A 14357-nucleotide genomic window follows, 5' to 3' on the forward strand; every position below is an offset into this window, starting at 1 on the left:
AGTTTGTTCATGGATGTATCTCAAACTCCTAGAACAATAACTGGCACATAATAGGCGCTCAATAAATGTTTGTTGAAGGAATAATCACACAGATCACAAGCAGCTGCCTCTCTGAATATACTGTCCCATATGGGGAGAATTTAACATGTTTTCAGTGGCTACAGTCAGAATTTCCAGATTCTTTGAGGACTGAGAGAGATGCCAATCCTTCCACTTGTTCTCGATTATAGATTATAGAAGTTGCTTATTGCTATATGGACAATCTTTAAGATACCATAGAATAATGTGGTCTCAATACCTCAAATTCATTTAACCATTTTAGCCAAATCAGTAACTCCTTATTCAGTTATTTTTTTTAATGTGGCAATTAATTTTATATTTAATCTGCTTGTATTGACTGTCAAGCTGGTGTGTACATGTTGCTAAAACAGATTTTCATAGACTCTGAAACCTAAATTCTGATTAAGAATTTAAGAGAGCACACCAGCTAAAGAATAGAGCTATATGGCCTAGATCTAATCACACATAGATAGAAGCACAGATTTCCTTTTCTTTTTCAAAACATATATATCATGGTAATAACGATAGCCAAATTAGCCAGACACAGTTAGGGAAAAGAAATAAAATTAAAATATGTAAAAATGGGCAATATCTAATTTTAATTTCTCATTGCTATTTAACATAAGGATACAAGTCGATTTACTCTATGGAAGTATTTCTAGTTTGAATTTCATCTGTGTACTCTTAGTTTTCTTTTAAAGATAACCCAGTCCTTTGTATCTCATAAAGATGGAAGACTCCATAAGATAAAATAAACATCTGAACTCCTCAAATAAAGATTATATATGGAGAGTAGATATTTGGGTACTTGGAACTGTAAGAATATAACTCAGTTTGGTTAGCCACATTTTCCAGAGATACAAGAGCATTCTCATTCAGTAGCAATACACTTTCTCATTGTAAGAATTTTTATACAGACTATTTTTAAAATATATTGCATTTTGGGGCACCTGGCCGGCTCAGTCAGTAGAGCATATGACTCTTGATCTCAGGGTCGTGAGTTCAACCCCACGTTGGGCATAGTGTTTACTTAAAAATAAAATAAAATAACATATTGTATCCTCATTTTCAGCAGTTTAAGACACTTCCTCTGAAAAGCCATCTCTGCCTCTTCGAGTTTGAGGTAGGTGCCCTTGATCTACACTCACAACAGATCCTGTACTTCACCAACTAGTACAATGATCCCACTCATTGTAACTGCCTGTTTAAATATCAGTGGCCTTCCATGGGTTGTAATGTCTTTTAGGGGACATAACATTTCTTTCCTGTTTCTCCATTGCCTAGCATAGTGCCTGGCACATAGCAGATACTCAATAAATATTTGTTGACTAATGACATCCTCGGGGGCATCACCACTCACACTGAAAGTAATACTGGCTGAGAGTAATCAAGGCATTATGAGCGGGTGATGCTCTGTGACTTGACACTAACTTAATAAATTCCTTAAATTTTGTTTCTCTCCTCTAGTATCAGGTAAAACAGTCCTTGCTGTTTTTCTTCCCACGATAATTCACTGCTTCTAATATGCTACAAGGATGTGAAAACAAGACCTGAAAATAAATGTACACTAAATTAAAAACAAACAAATAAACCGGCAATTGACATTCTGTAAAATCCACAAGCCTCAGTACTAAAAAAAGTTTAGTTCCACTAAGCTCTTTTTTTTTTCACTCTTCTTAGTTTTCAGCTGTTCTCATTAGATGAAGTTGTCAGAAAGCAGAGGTTCCAAAGGGTGATGTGTTCCCATGTTCTGCTCCATATAATCAGCTTAATTTAATACATATTAATAGCAAAAAAATAAATTTAAAAAGCTTGTCTTAAATCACTGCCCTCCCACTTATCAAGAAAAATCACAGAAAGCAATACATATTATAGGAACTCTCAGTACAGACAGAGAGCCATAAAATCAAAGCACTCTTTCTGCAGTAAGTGGATGCTTCGTCAAGGTCAATTAAAGGCAAGATTTATGCACACGTGCAGTCACTCTGCCTTAAAAAATGGCTTTACACACTCTTCTTGAAGGTAGAGTGAGAAACTACTCAGAAACTGGATGCCTTTATAATGGAAAAACAGAGCTAATCTGGAGGATACCCCTGGCCTTTAAGACTATGACAGAAATAGTGGAGGGAAACCCCGAAATACATGTGAACAGGGAAGGTTAAAGTTAACTTCCAAAAGTCATTGAAGGGGAAGAAATCTCAGGTCTCTATTAAGAGCATCTCAACTGAGAAACTTGTTTTTTATACCTTATCTGAATGGCAAATGCTGAGCCTTCTTTGACTTATAAGGTGACGATAAACTTAAAAGTTATATAGTGCCAATAACACATTACAGCCTGTCAACAGTATTTTTTTTTTTTGAGAAACACTGATTTTTTTTTTTTAATTTGACAGAGGGATAAATAGCAAGAGCAGGAACATAAGCAGGGGGGGTGGGAGAGGGAGAAGCATGCCTCCTGCTGAGCGGGGAGTCCAATGCGGGGCTTGATCCCAGGACTCTGGGATCATGACCTGGGCTGAAGGCAGATGCTTAACAGCTGATCCACCCAGGTGCCCCGTGTCAACAGTATTCTTTGTCACCACCCACAATTATTTTGTGACCTATCAAGATTCAGAAATGTAAAACAATGGAGAAAATACAAGGTTTGACAGCCTAAAACAATCCTATTGTTTAAATCATTTGGAATAGTGACCACACTGTAAACCAAGCTGGGACTGATGGGTAGATGGCATGGGTAGCGGTTGTCCTGGGACCTTGAAGGATGACTGGAAACTTGTTCTGGAGGCTAATTTGGAAGAGACATTCCAGACAGAAGGAATTCCACATGCACAGAAGGGTCCAGAATCAAGAACAAGCTTGGCTTGTTCACAGAAAATGATGTACTTGAGGGCCACTACAAGGGGCATGCATGGTGGGAGATGTGACTCTACAGGTTGGCAGGAGTGAGATGATGAAGATCGTGCTCATGTGTTGTGCTTTTATCAAGTAAATGATGAAATGGATAATAAATGAACCAATGAAATCATGAGCTGGATAATGATATGACTGGATGTGCAGGTGAGGAAATCCTCTCTGGAAGTAGTAAGGAGGGTGGATTTGAGAAGATGAGACTGCAGGAAAGGAGAGAAGTCAGGTGCCTGAACAATTGTTCAGGTGAGGAATGATGATGATCTGAGATGGGAGAGTAAAAGCATAAATGATGGAGAAGGGCAAACATGGGAGGTATGAGAAACAGAACTGGCTACACTTGATGATGGATTAGATGTCGGGGGTCAGGAAAGGAAAGCAATCCGATAAGGCTCTTACATTCTAACCTTGGTATCAAGAGAGGAAACATGGAGAAAATGGCTGGTTCAGTGTGGACATGATGAGTCTGAGGACTCTGTGATATCTACAGATAGACGTGGGTCCAGAGATTCAATCAGATATTTGGAGAGTATGTGGATTTCATCACTTATTTATTCAACAACTATCAGAGTAGAAGATAAGAGCCAAGGGCAGAATTTAAAGACATTAACATTTAAGAATCAGGCAGAACAAGAGATATCAAAGGAGATTTAGAGAGCAGTGGTCAGGAAGAAAACCAGTAGAGAGTGGTGCATGCACAACAAAAGAGCAGGGACGTTACCAATATGGGAGTTAACAATAATCTAAAATGCCGAAGAGAAGTAACAAAGGATAGGCAGAGAAGGAAGCCACTGAGATGGGGACCAAGACTGGATTCAGTGTCATGGTGAGTGTGGAGCCGGATAGTAAATTATGCATCTCAAACAAATGAGAGTTGGCTCAGTAGAGCAAGCATATGCAGAAAGCCTTTTAGAAGCCAGATGAACAAGGAGACATGTAAGATGGTGGCGTGAGGAGGCCATTGGGTCAAGGTCAGAAATAGGTTAGATTAGCAGTCAAGGTTAATTAGTCTGAAATGAGTTTATCCCATTTCCAGCATGCTTTGGAGGAAGTCCGCCCACTACTGGACTAAGATTCCTTCCCATTATTGTTTTATCTATGAGATGGAGAATATAGATATAAAGGAGATCATACCACTTTCTCAAATATATATATACTATTTGGCGAAGTATCAAGTGCTTTATGTAAATCAAATGGAAGGATGTGTTATTATCAGAAATACTCTCAGAAAGACACTGCCTGGGGTTGGAAAGATTAGAACGGAGCTGAGCTAACGCACAGGGAACATGCTTACGTAAGTGCGAAGAGACTCTGAACTGATGGTGCTCTCAGTTATCTTCAGGACTTAGGGGCAAGGCTGAAGGCTAAAGAAACAGAGAAATGAGAGCTTTGCAGAGAAGGGAGGAAGTAAAAGAGGTAGAGGTTACTTAAGGAAGGCAGGCTATCAACTTCTTTCTTCCATTTTTCTTATAAAATCTTAGTAATTAGTAATTTAATAACTTACTACATTACTCTTCATGCTTTGGTATGATTGCAAAGAAGAGATAAATACTTATGCAAGCTTGAGAGGAGACAAAAACAGAGACCGTGAAGAAAGTTGCAGTGAGGGTTATATTTAGTTCTCTCCACTTCCTTTGAGGACACATGTTTTTAGATGTCTAGGTACCCATAATTGGAAATTGATGCAGTTGTTTTAATTCAAAAGATGCATAACTTGTGAACATGCAGTCTCATATTTATTTGTCATCAAAATGCTATTCGATGGGCAGGCAGAAGGCAGGAAGGTACACAGCATAAATTACCACCACTAATCCCTACAGTCCTGGGGTTCTGAGGAAATCCACAGAGGAAAATGCTGGGGAGCACCATTGCCATATCAAGGATACTGTGTACTACATAGACCCCATCCATGAGGTGTTTTAGGGGACAGTGACTGTGCTGGGTCAAGCTATCCCAGTGAATCAACAAGAGAGTTCACCAACCAGGAAAATCAACAGTGAAGATCAAATATGCTGACATTTATACACACCATAATTTTTAATATTTGCACTATTTTGGTGTCTTGGATCTTTATGTGCTAAAAGTCCTTTAGTATGGGGGTTATGGGACATTTTTCACGTCTTCCACATAAGGCTAAAGCCAAAAAAAATGAAATTTTCCCACTTTCAACTAAGTAAAACAATCCAGACATTTTGGAGCAGGGGTGGCTTCCATTATATAGGAAAAAAGGAAAGACAAAGAAAGAAATGAAGAGGGGAGTCTTATTGTGCCCTATTTATTTACCAATTACTTTGATTATTTTATATTTGTATTATTCTAGTGAATTATGGTTTGTTTCTCACATTGCTAATTAACTTTCCACAAATAGACTTTTGAAGAGTTCAACCAGATATTTGGATGGTTTCTAAAAAAGCTATGTATACATAGTCTCCTTTGTATCATTCTGAGTAGGGAGAATTCTAGGTCCAAAGAGCCCTGCACTCTGTGACTTGCGTCCTGTATCATTCTCTCTCCTTGAGTGCAAGCAGGACTGTGGATATGACGGTTTTTTACTCTCGTGATTAAGTTGCAGTATGTGGAAAAAGGCGAAGAGGTTTTCAATTGAAATTAAGATTCCTAATCAGTGGACGCAGTTCCTCCAAAGGGAGAATATCCTGGATGAGCTATTTATTTATTTTTTAAAGATTGTTATTTATTTATATGAGAGAGAGAGAGAGAGGGAGAGAGCAGGAGGAGAGGGGAGGGGCAAACAGACTCCCCAATGAGCTGGGAGCCCGACGCAGGGCTCAATCCCAGGACCTCAGGATCACGACCTGAGCCACCCAGGTGCCCCTGGCTGAGCTGTATAAAAGAAGATACAGGCCTTTCTGGAAGGGAGAAAATAAAAGTGAGAGAGTCTCTCTCTCTCTCTTGCTGTCCTTGAAGAAATAAGCTATCATGTGTTCTACAACCCCAAGAAAATCAATTCTGTCCACAACCACATGAGCACGGAAAGGACCCTGAGGCTTATATGAGACCTCAGCCCCATCTGGCCGCTGTTTTGCAGCCTTGGGAGACCCTGAGGAGACCCCTGACTCGCAGAAACTGTAAGATAATAAAGGTATATTATTCTCAGCCCCTAAGTTTATGTCAATTTGTTGCACAGCAAGCCAACACCCTCAAAATGAATGCCCTGTCACCACACTCAGGAACTTTGGGCTCATGGGTCTCTCAGGGAAAAATCAGTCTGTTCCAACAACATGGACAAACGTCCTCTTACGGATCTAAGACAGTGAGACAACTGAGGCCAAATCCAGACTCTTCATAGAAGGATGTTGGGTGAGACCATTAGAGGCAAGGTAGTTCGTTGGACCAAAATCAACAAGCACGGCAAGGACTGAGAGAGAGAGGTGTTGTGTGATGACTGATTTGCAAGCTGTTTCATTCACGGGCCTCAGGGCACATTTGGAGAAAGATCACACACGCTGTGGAGGGACAACCCTGTGTCCGTCTGAGCAGCGCCTGGTTTGACAGATGGCTTTTCCACTAGAAAGCCTAGCAGCGTCTGATTCTGTCAACCTGGAAAGAGGAGTCCAGGAATGTGGGACTCCGATGATCATCTCCCACATCGCATCCCAGAAAACAAATGAGAATACACCCCAGGACACGAGCCAGTGTGGGAACTAGGACGATTTCCTGAGCTCGTTTTCCTGCTTTCTTTGTGTTTTACCAGTGCCGTGCCACACGGGGCTTGGAGCACTTGGTGGGCACATGCTGTGAGGTAAAAGTGCCACTTGTCATGTGGAAAAGGTCCTAAGCAGGCAAGCTGCAGCCGCTGAAATGAATCGTTCAAAAAAGCCACCCAAAAAGCCACTGCTGAGCCTTTTGAAAGAACAAAAACTGTTGGTGAGAAGAAAGGACCCTCTCAGGAAAAGACCTGAACAAATCTACAAAAAGCTAAGCAGATACTCAGGAGCCCTAATATGTCAGTGCTTTCCGAGGTTCCTTCATCTCATTTATCTTCAAGGTCTGGCCTGGGAAGTTTGGAAAGCCACTGACACTATCTGAACTGCCCCCCACTCCCTTCTGACAAAACAGCCCAGTGTGGAAAGGAAGGGCAGCTCTCCTCTGTCCCACCTCATGTTTCCCGCCTAACAACTCAGGAAGGTGGATTACTGTTCCATTGCCACATAACAAGTTATCACAACCACAGCAGTGGAGGGAACAATACCCTTGTCTTAGCTCACAGTTCTACAGATCAGAAGTCTGGGCACAGCCAGAACCCAGTCTTCTGGGTCTCAGAGTCCCACAAGCTGAAATCAACATGGCAGCCAGACTGTGTCCTTGTCTGGAGATTCTGGGGACAAATCCACTTCCAAGCTCATTTTTGTCATTGGCAGAATTCAGTTCTTTGCAGTTATAGAACCGAGGTCCCTGTTCCCTTGCTGGCTTTTAGCTGGAGACTACTTTCAATTCTTGGACGCCACCCGTATGCCTTGCCACACGGCCGCCTCCATCTTCAAGCTACCAATGGTATGTCAGTTCCAGGGAATACGCGGGGTGAGTATACCAGGAAGGAGGGACTCTCAGATACCCTCTTGGATGGCATTCTACCTACTACATGAGATCAGTATTGTTCTTCCCATTTCATAGGTGAGGAGAGGGAGGCTGAGACAGTGTTAAATGCTGTCAGCACTAATGTGAAACCCATGTCTGTTTGCCTCTAACTCCCATATTTCTCTAAAATGGCTGAGTTGTAAAAGGAATAGTCTTAAAATTTTTGAATGTCTGAGATCTGGGCTAGTAACTGAGGAAGCCAAAGCAAGTATATGGCTGGCCCTGAGTGATGCTGATTCAGGTTCCTAAACCAGAATTCTGAAACCTGAAAGTTCCCCAACATAAGCATATTCCATCTTTTCCTCCTTTCTCCTTAAATGCCCTGGGGTTGCTTTTGAAGCTTTATCAGTAGAAAATCAGATTTGGGCACCTTTCAATTGTCAGCCCTGAAAAATGAAAGAACAGCAAATATTCTTTGTAGGAACAGACACTTTATTAAAATGTGTTAAACTGCTACTTCCGGAGCTAAACAACTAATTACATGGAGAAATCCCCCATGGTTGTCATGCCAGATTTTCTGGTTTCTAGAAAGGATTTCTTTCAGTCAGTGCTTGCTCTGTGATGTGATAGAGAAAGGCTGAGTTGCAAAGTTGGAAACAAAATTGGTTATAAGCAACATGAAAGAAAGGACCCCTTGTTCCGTTGGCCACCGAATCCCCAGTAGAGTGCCCACAGTTTGGGCTGAATAAATGGAGGCGTGGAGAACAGCATTGTTAGAGGGTGTAACTTTCTTTTTGTGGTAACCTGGAAAAGGAATTTGGTTTTTGTTGGTTTCTGTTTTTAAGGCAGCGACCTCATGATGAATTTAGACTTTGGTTCTGGCTTAACTACACATTTCAAGTTTTTAAGGACAGTCGTGATTCCAGACATTTTTGCAGGTACCCCAATTTCTGATTGACAAATAGGACTCCACTAAACATAGCTAGAAAGGAAAATCAGAAACCAGGAAACCTATCCCAATTCAAAAATATTTACTCATTGTTTTGTAAAGAGATGATCATGAAATAATAGCATAAATGAAGTATTAAAAATGGCCCAAAAGAGGGGCGCCTGGGTGGTTCAGTTGGTTAAGCGTCTGCCTTTGGCTCAGGTTCTGATCTCAGGGTCCTGGGATCGAGCCCCATGTCAGGGTCCCTGCTCAGTGGGGAGTCTGTTTCTCCCTCTCCTTCTACCCCTCCCTCTCCCCCACCTTCATGCTCTCTCTCTCTCAAATAAATAAATAAAATATTTTTTTAAATGACCCAAAAGAAGGACTCATAACAAATGGAAGGTAAGCACACTTAGTTTGGGGGGATAGGGGTTATGGGTGAAAGGGGTCAAAAGACACAAACTTCCAGTTATAAAGTAAACAAGTCGTGGGATTCAATGTACGGGATGGTGACTTTAGTTAAAATATTATATTGTGTACTTGAAAGATGCTAAGGGAAAAGATCTTAAAAGTTCTCAATACAAGAAAAAAATATTGTAACTGTGTGGTGACAGATGTTAACTAGACTTATTGTGTTGGTCCTTTTGCAATATATACAAATATTGAATCATCATGTTGTATACCTGAAACTACTATGTTACATGTTAATTATACCTCAATTTAAAAATAGTACTTAGTTTTGTTTTTTTTAAAGACCCTAAAGTGTAGAAGTACTTGATGTTTAGAGAAACATATTTTCCTCATTATACTAAATGTTATACTACTGTCATTAATATCATGAAAAGATTATTACACCTGGAGACTACCCTGTTTATTCACTCTGTTGTGTAAAAAATTTTAAGCCTAACATGTACAGTGTGTGTGTGTGTCAAGGAGAGGCTATTTTTCCTCTCCTATTTGTTTTAAATATATGTGTTGCAGCAAACTCAAATTTTGCGTTATTCAAGCCTATTAATAGGCAGTAAGTACAGCTTTAAAAAAAGTATTAACTTATAATCGCATAGCAATTTCTTTCTACCATGCACTCTCATGGGCATTATCCCACTGGGTTGTCGTAAGGCTGTGAGGGAGGCAGGGCACCATCAATTTTCAGTTCTTTATACTCATTTAAAGGTAACGGAACAGCCTTATTGGATCACTTGTCCAAAGTCAAGTGCCTGTTGGTTCTAAGTACAGTCTCTGCCCATACCACACAGTGTTGGAATGATGACGCTACTGAGGAATAGGGTGCCCGTCTACCTGAGCGGTGGGGGTGGAGAATGCAAGCTTGCACAGCTCCTATATCCTCTGGGTCATACATGAGACACATCTGATAGGGCTTCTCATCCTTTCTAGTTAACTCCGTTTATTTAACCTAATCTTTCCTCAAACTAAGTAGGTACCACACTGAAGCAAAAAAAAAAAAAAAAAGCAATTAAAATACTTATCGCATACTTGTTGCCACTATATCTTCTCTACTGTACAATTTTTAAAGGTGTTACTATTGTAGAAGACCCCAGAATAGAGTCATAAATGTATATCTTCAGTGTGATAGAATTACAATTTTTAAAAACTAAATTGTACTTTCTTGGTATGTAATTTTTTGTGTGCATTCATCACTGAGCTATTTTTTTCCTACTCTGAAAAGCTGTTTTGCTACAAGTCCGGTTCTTTTTTACTTTTATCCACAGGGAAGTCATAATCCCCTACTTAAATAGAAGCCGGTTACCATGGAAATCATTCTAATGCCACTGAATCAATATTTTGATTTTGCTGACATTTAATATAATAAGACAGACTAAGATTCATAGAAGTCACTTTTCATCTTTGTTATAATTTTGATAGCTAGGAAAATTGTAAAGAAAACATATGCTCTGTAATGAACTCCAGTTAACTCCCAGTTATAAAGAACTGAGAATTCATAAAAGAACAATCTACCTATTTATATACTTTTGGCTTTGAGCGTACACATAAGCAGGCATGCATTTGGACTCAAGATTTTTTTCTCCATCTCTGAACTGAGCCCTAATTCTCTCTTGTCATTCAAGTCATAACTTGGTAGAGGAGATTTGAATGTATCCAATTTTGCTATTGCCTTTTTATTAAGCATTCTGAAGAGGTGAAATTTGCATCGAGAATCCCTCTTCTGTAAAAGTTGACCTTTTCTGCACGGGATCCTAGTAGCCCATCTGGTCCACCGACTGTCCTCAAACATGTACTACAGCTGAAGGCATCTCAGTCCATACTTAGAACTCCTTTTGAGGAGAGATGTTGAACTTGGACCTCATGTTTAAGAAGTCTCATGCCGATCAAGTAGTTTTCCACGTCTCACTTAAGTCTTTGTGCTGCTCTAATTTAGTCACTGTCTCCTCTCCTGTCCTCAGAAGAAATAAAGATAATAGAGCTACTGTCTTCTGTTTGATAAGTAGCTATTTGAAACCCTAGATCCTTAGATGGTGAGGGGATCTGAAAGAAGAGCTGCTCTCTGTCAGGAATTAGGTAGCTAAGGCATCTCAAATGAATGGTAATCAGTTCTACTTTTAAGACAACTGAATCACCACTCCAATGTTTCTTCTGTGGCACAACCATCCTGTATCTCTGCATGTGTTCACTTTGAAGACCCCAGGTCCCCCTCTCTTGAGAGAGGCTATTCGGGAGGTATTTCACCCTGGTTCCAGAAGTTTCCAACAGTACTGCAGTGCTTCATAACACACTCCTTCCTGGCTACTTTCCTCCTCTGTTTCATCTTTCCCCTCCCCTTTGGGAGGTCCTTTTATTTCCCCTTGATTCTTCAATATTTCTAGATTACATTCAGGCCCGCATCATTCAGAGACCAGTGTTCTACATCAGTAAACGTCTTTTGTAAACAATCTAATATCATTGGCTATCTAGTTTTTTGGCAAGAAAGGCAGAGAGGGGGGACTTCTGGAAATAATACCAGAGAAAATAAAGAGGAATGAAAGGCACTGTGTAACAACATCAGGGGAAACCTAAGAACAACATTTAAAATTTACAAAAGCAGATCTCTAGGCCCCTTTAGTGTATTAACAAGTAAAGGAAACACTCATTTGTTTCTATAAGCATCGATGTGTTCCAAGTTGAAGGACATGCTGATGACTTTGAATCAGGAGAGAAAGGGGTCTTCTAATCTACTCTCAAGTCAGCAGAGGAACAATAAAGAGAGTTGCACAGACACACACACAGACAAGCGCACGTGCACACACACATGCACGTTCATGTCAGTTTCATTCATTGTAGCAAAACTGGACCAACCTAAGTATTCTTCAAGGAGAAAATGATTAAATAAAGTGCTATGATGCACACTTCTCTCCTTAAAAATGGTGTTTCTTAAATTGAATGCCATGGAAAATAGTCACAAAAGAGTAAGTGAAAAATAAAACACAAAACTGTATGCATTATGATTTCAATTTTGTAAATATGCATACGCATACGTGTTATTCATGTATGTACTCACATATATATGCACACGGTCACGTTTTTGCATGTATGTATAGTAGTAGGAAGAACTGAGCCTCAGTAGAGATTTTCCACGTAGAATGCATGGATTAGCTCCACCTCCCGGCATGTATTTGTCTTCTTCATTGCGTAATGAAGCTTTAGTTCTTGTCTAAATAGGCACTGGGGCACCAATATGAGGGGAAGGAGAAATGAGGTTGATGGAAGGGATGTGACATGCCTCATGGGTACCCCATGTCATGGACTAGGCTTGAGCTTCTGTGGAAAGGTTAGACCAGAAGATGAGGGAACTTTTATGAAGGCCTGGGAAGCCCACGTGACAAAGATACCTTCCCAGTTGAGGAAAGGACCACCTTGGCTTCCACTCCCAGCTGCAAACCACTGTGACACTCGGTACGCTCGGGGCTTGGGGAAGCCTGCCGTGGAGAATGTCAGGGGCAGACAGCGTGAGAGAAAAACTAAGGGACCTGGCGGAGCCATTTTCTCAAGGTGGCCACCGGAACTGGCAGCACAAACAACCTCGAAGCACTTTCCACAGCTAATCCACAAAATCTGCACGGGCTTCTATCAAAGCACACTTGAGACAGCTCTCCCTCCAAGGGACTCTCAGGAGAAACTCAGGAAAGCTGAAACGTCCTTATTCAAGGAAGACTGAAGAGCTGGTGAGATCTACGGTTAACCTGACCGAATTCATACTCCCAGGCCAGCAAGGAGGTGGAGAGAGATTTGTACATTGCATAGCTGAGGAAAAACCGAGGTCCAGGGTAGAATTTGGAGATAGGGATTGAAGGAGACATTGAAATATATACACAGCGTTGTGTGTTCATATTCACTGGAAGGAACTCCACCACATTGTACAAAATCATTGTTTCTAAGAATGATTACAATTTGCCTTCTGTATGTTTGTCTGCCTTACCATGTTCCCCTGAGAATCACATCATGCTTCTGGAATCATGTAAGTGATACTAATCCAAGCAAGACAATATACATTTTAGATTTTTTTTGTTTTTTTAGGCCAACAACTTCTTAATGATTTGAAGCTTTAAGGGGGTAAGAAAACACACACGCGGGCGCCTGGGTGGCTCAGTCGGTTGGGCGACTGCCTTCAGCTCAGGTCATGATCCTGGAGTCCCGGGATCGGGTCCCGCATCGGGGCCCTGCTCGGAGGGGAGTCTGCTTCTCCCTCTGCCCTCCCCCATCTCATCTGCTCTCTCTCATTCTCTCTCTCAAATAAATAAATAAAATCTTTAAAAAAAAAAAAAAGATTCCTCTCTTACTGATCCATTCACTGCAATATTCTTTTAAGAAGTGACTTATCCTTGGACGCCTGGGTGGCTCAGTTGGTTAAGCGACTGCCTTCGGCTCAGGTCATGATCCTGGAGTCCCGGGATCGAGTCCCGCATCGGGGTCCCTGCTCGGAGGGGAGCCTGCTTCTCCCTCTGACCCTCCCCCCTCTCATGCTCTCTCTCTCATTAAAAGAAAAGCAAATACACACGCTGCCTTCCCTTTCTGATACTATAACTATGTCTTCCCGGGTGCCGTCTGTCGGCACCTTAATCAAAGGTCCCCTCGTCTCCACCGCTCCTGCCTGGGACTTCAGGGAGAAGGAGGCAGGCGGGTGGGGCCCCGGGGAGGGGGTGGGGGCGCAGGGCGGATGCTCAGCAGCGGGAGGCCTCTCTCCCGCGGAGCCCGCGCGTGTTACCTTCGGGCCGCTCGGGGGCCTTCCCGCTCTTGCCGGGCGCCGCGCTGCTGACCGTCTCCGACGACGTGCTCAGCTTGGTGCTGGGGTCCCGCTTGGGCTTGGGCGGCGGCTGCCGGCGGGAGCCACAGCTGCTGTCGTCGTCTGCGCCCCCGACCGAGTGCAGGGACTGCGACCTCACGGAAAAGCCGCTGGCGCAGGGATGGGGAAGTCTGTCCTGAGGAGCGGGCATCGTCATGAATCCCATGCGGAAATGTTTGCCCGCGTAACTTCCTTCGTGGCCCCGCCCCACTTCGCCACCTATGCTGTAAGACAAAGCAGAGCCAAGTCCGTGAAGGTGAAGCGAGCCGGCCCCCCGCCAGGTCCCACGGGCGCGAGCGTCCCTATGCTAGGGGGCAGCGCGCATCTCAGCTCTAGGCTGGTGAAGGAACCTTGGCATTAGCACGAGAACCGTGTGTGCGTTTGCATGAAGTGCGACGGGAGGGCAGATACAACCCGATGACAGCGAGAAATCCTAACACCTGGTTCCAGCCATCCTGGTGTCCTGGCATGCAGGTACTCCCAAAACAGCGTTCCAAAGGAAAAGAAAATACTGCAATAGCATATGTCATCTTCAACTGCTTTTCTTTGAGGGAAATCTTGTCAGGGGCTTAAAAAGCAAACGAGAGGTCCGTGACGATGACTCGGACTGTCTTTTGACACATTATTGAG

The 14357-nt window shown here is 42.3% G+C and overlaps 1 protein-coding gene across 1 annotated transcript in view; it reads right to left on the reverse strand.

Annotated features, from left to right (window-relative positions):
• NYAP2 (neuronal tyrosine-phosphorylated phosphoinositide-3-kinase adaptor 2) overlaps positions 1–14357 on the reverse strand; it is a 168963-nt gene that overhangs the window by 135585 nt on the left and 19021 nt on the right. The window contains exon 2 of the mRNA XM_035006993.1: positions 13650–13951. Within this exon, the coding sequence (XP_034862884.1) occupies positions 13650–13951 (302 nt within the window). The remainder of the gene's footprint in view (positions 1–13649; positions 13952–14357) is intronic.

This window comes from Mirounga leonina, unplaced genomic scaffold (genome assembly GCF_011800145.1).
Source record: "Mirounga leonina isolate KUSES-001 unplaced genomic scaffold, KU_Mleo_1.0 Mir_151, whole genome shotgun sequence".
Lineage (NCBI taxonomy): Eukaryota > Metazoa > Chordata > Mammalia > Carnivora > Phocidae > Mirounga > Mirounga leonina.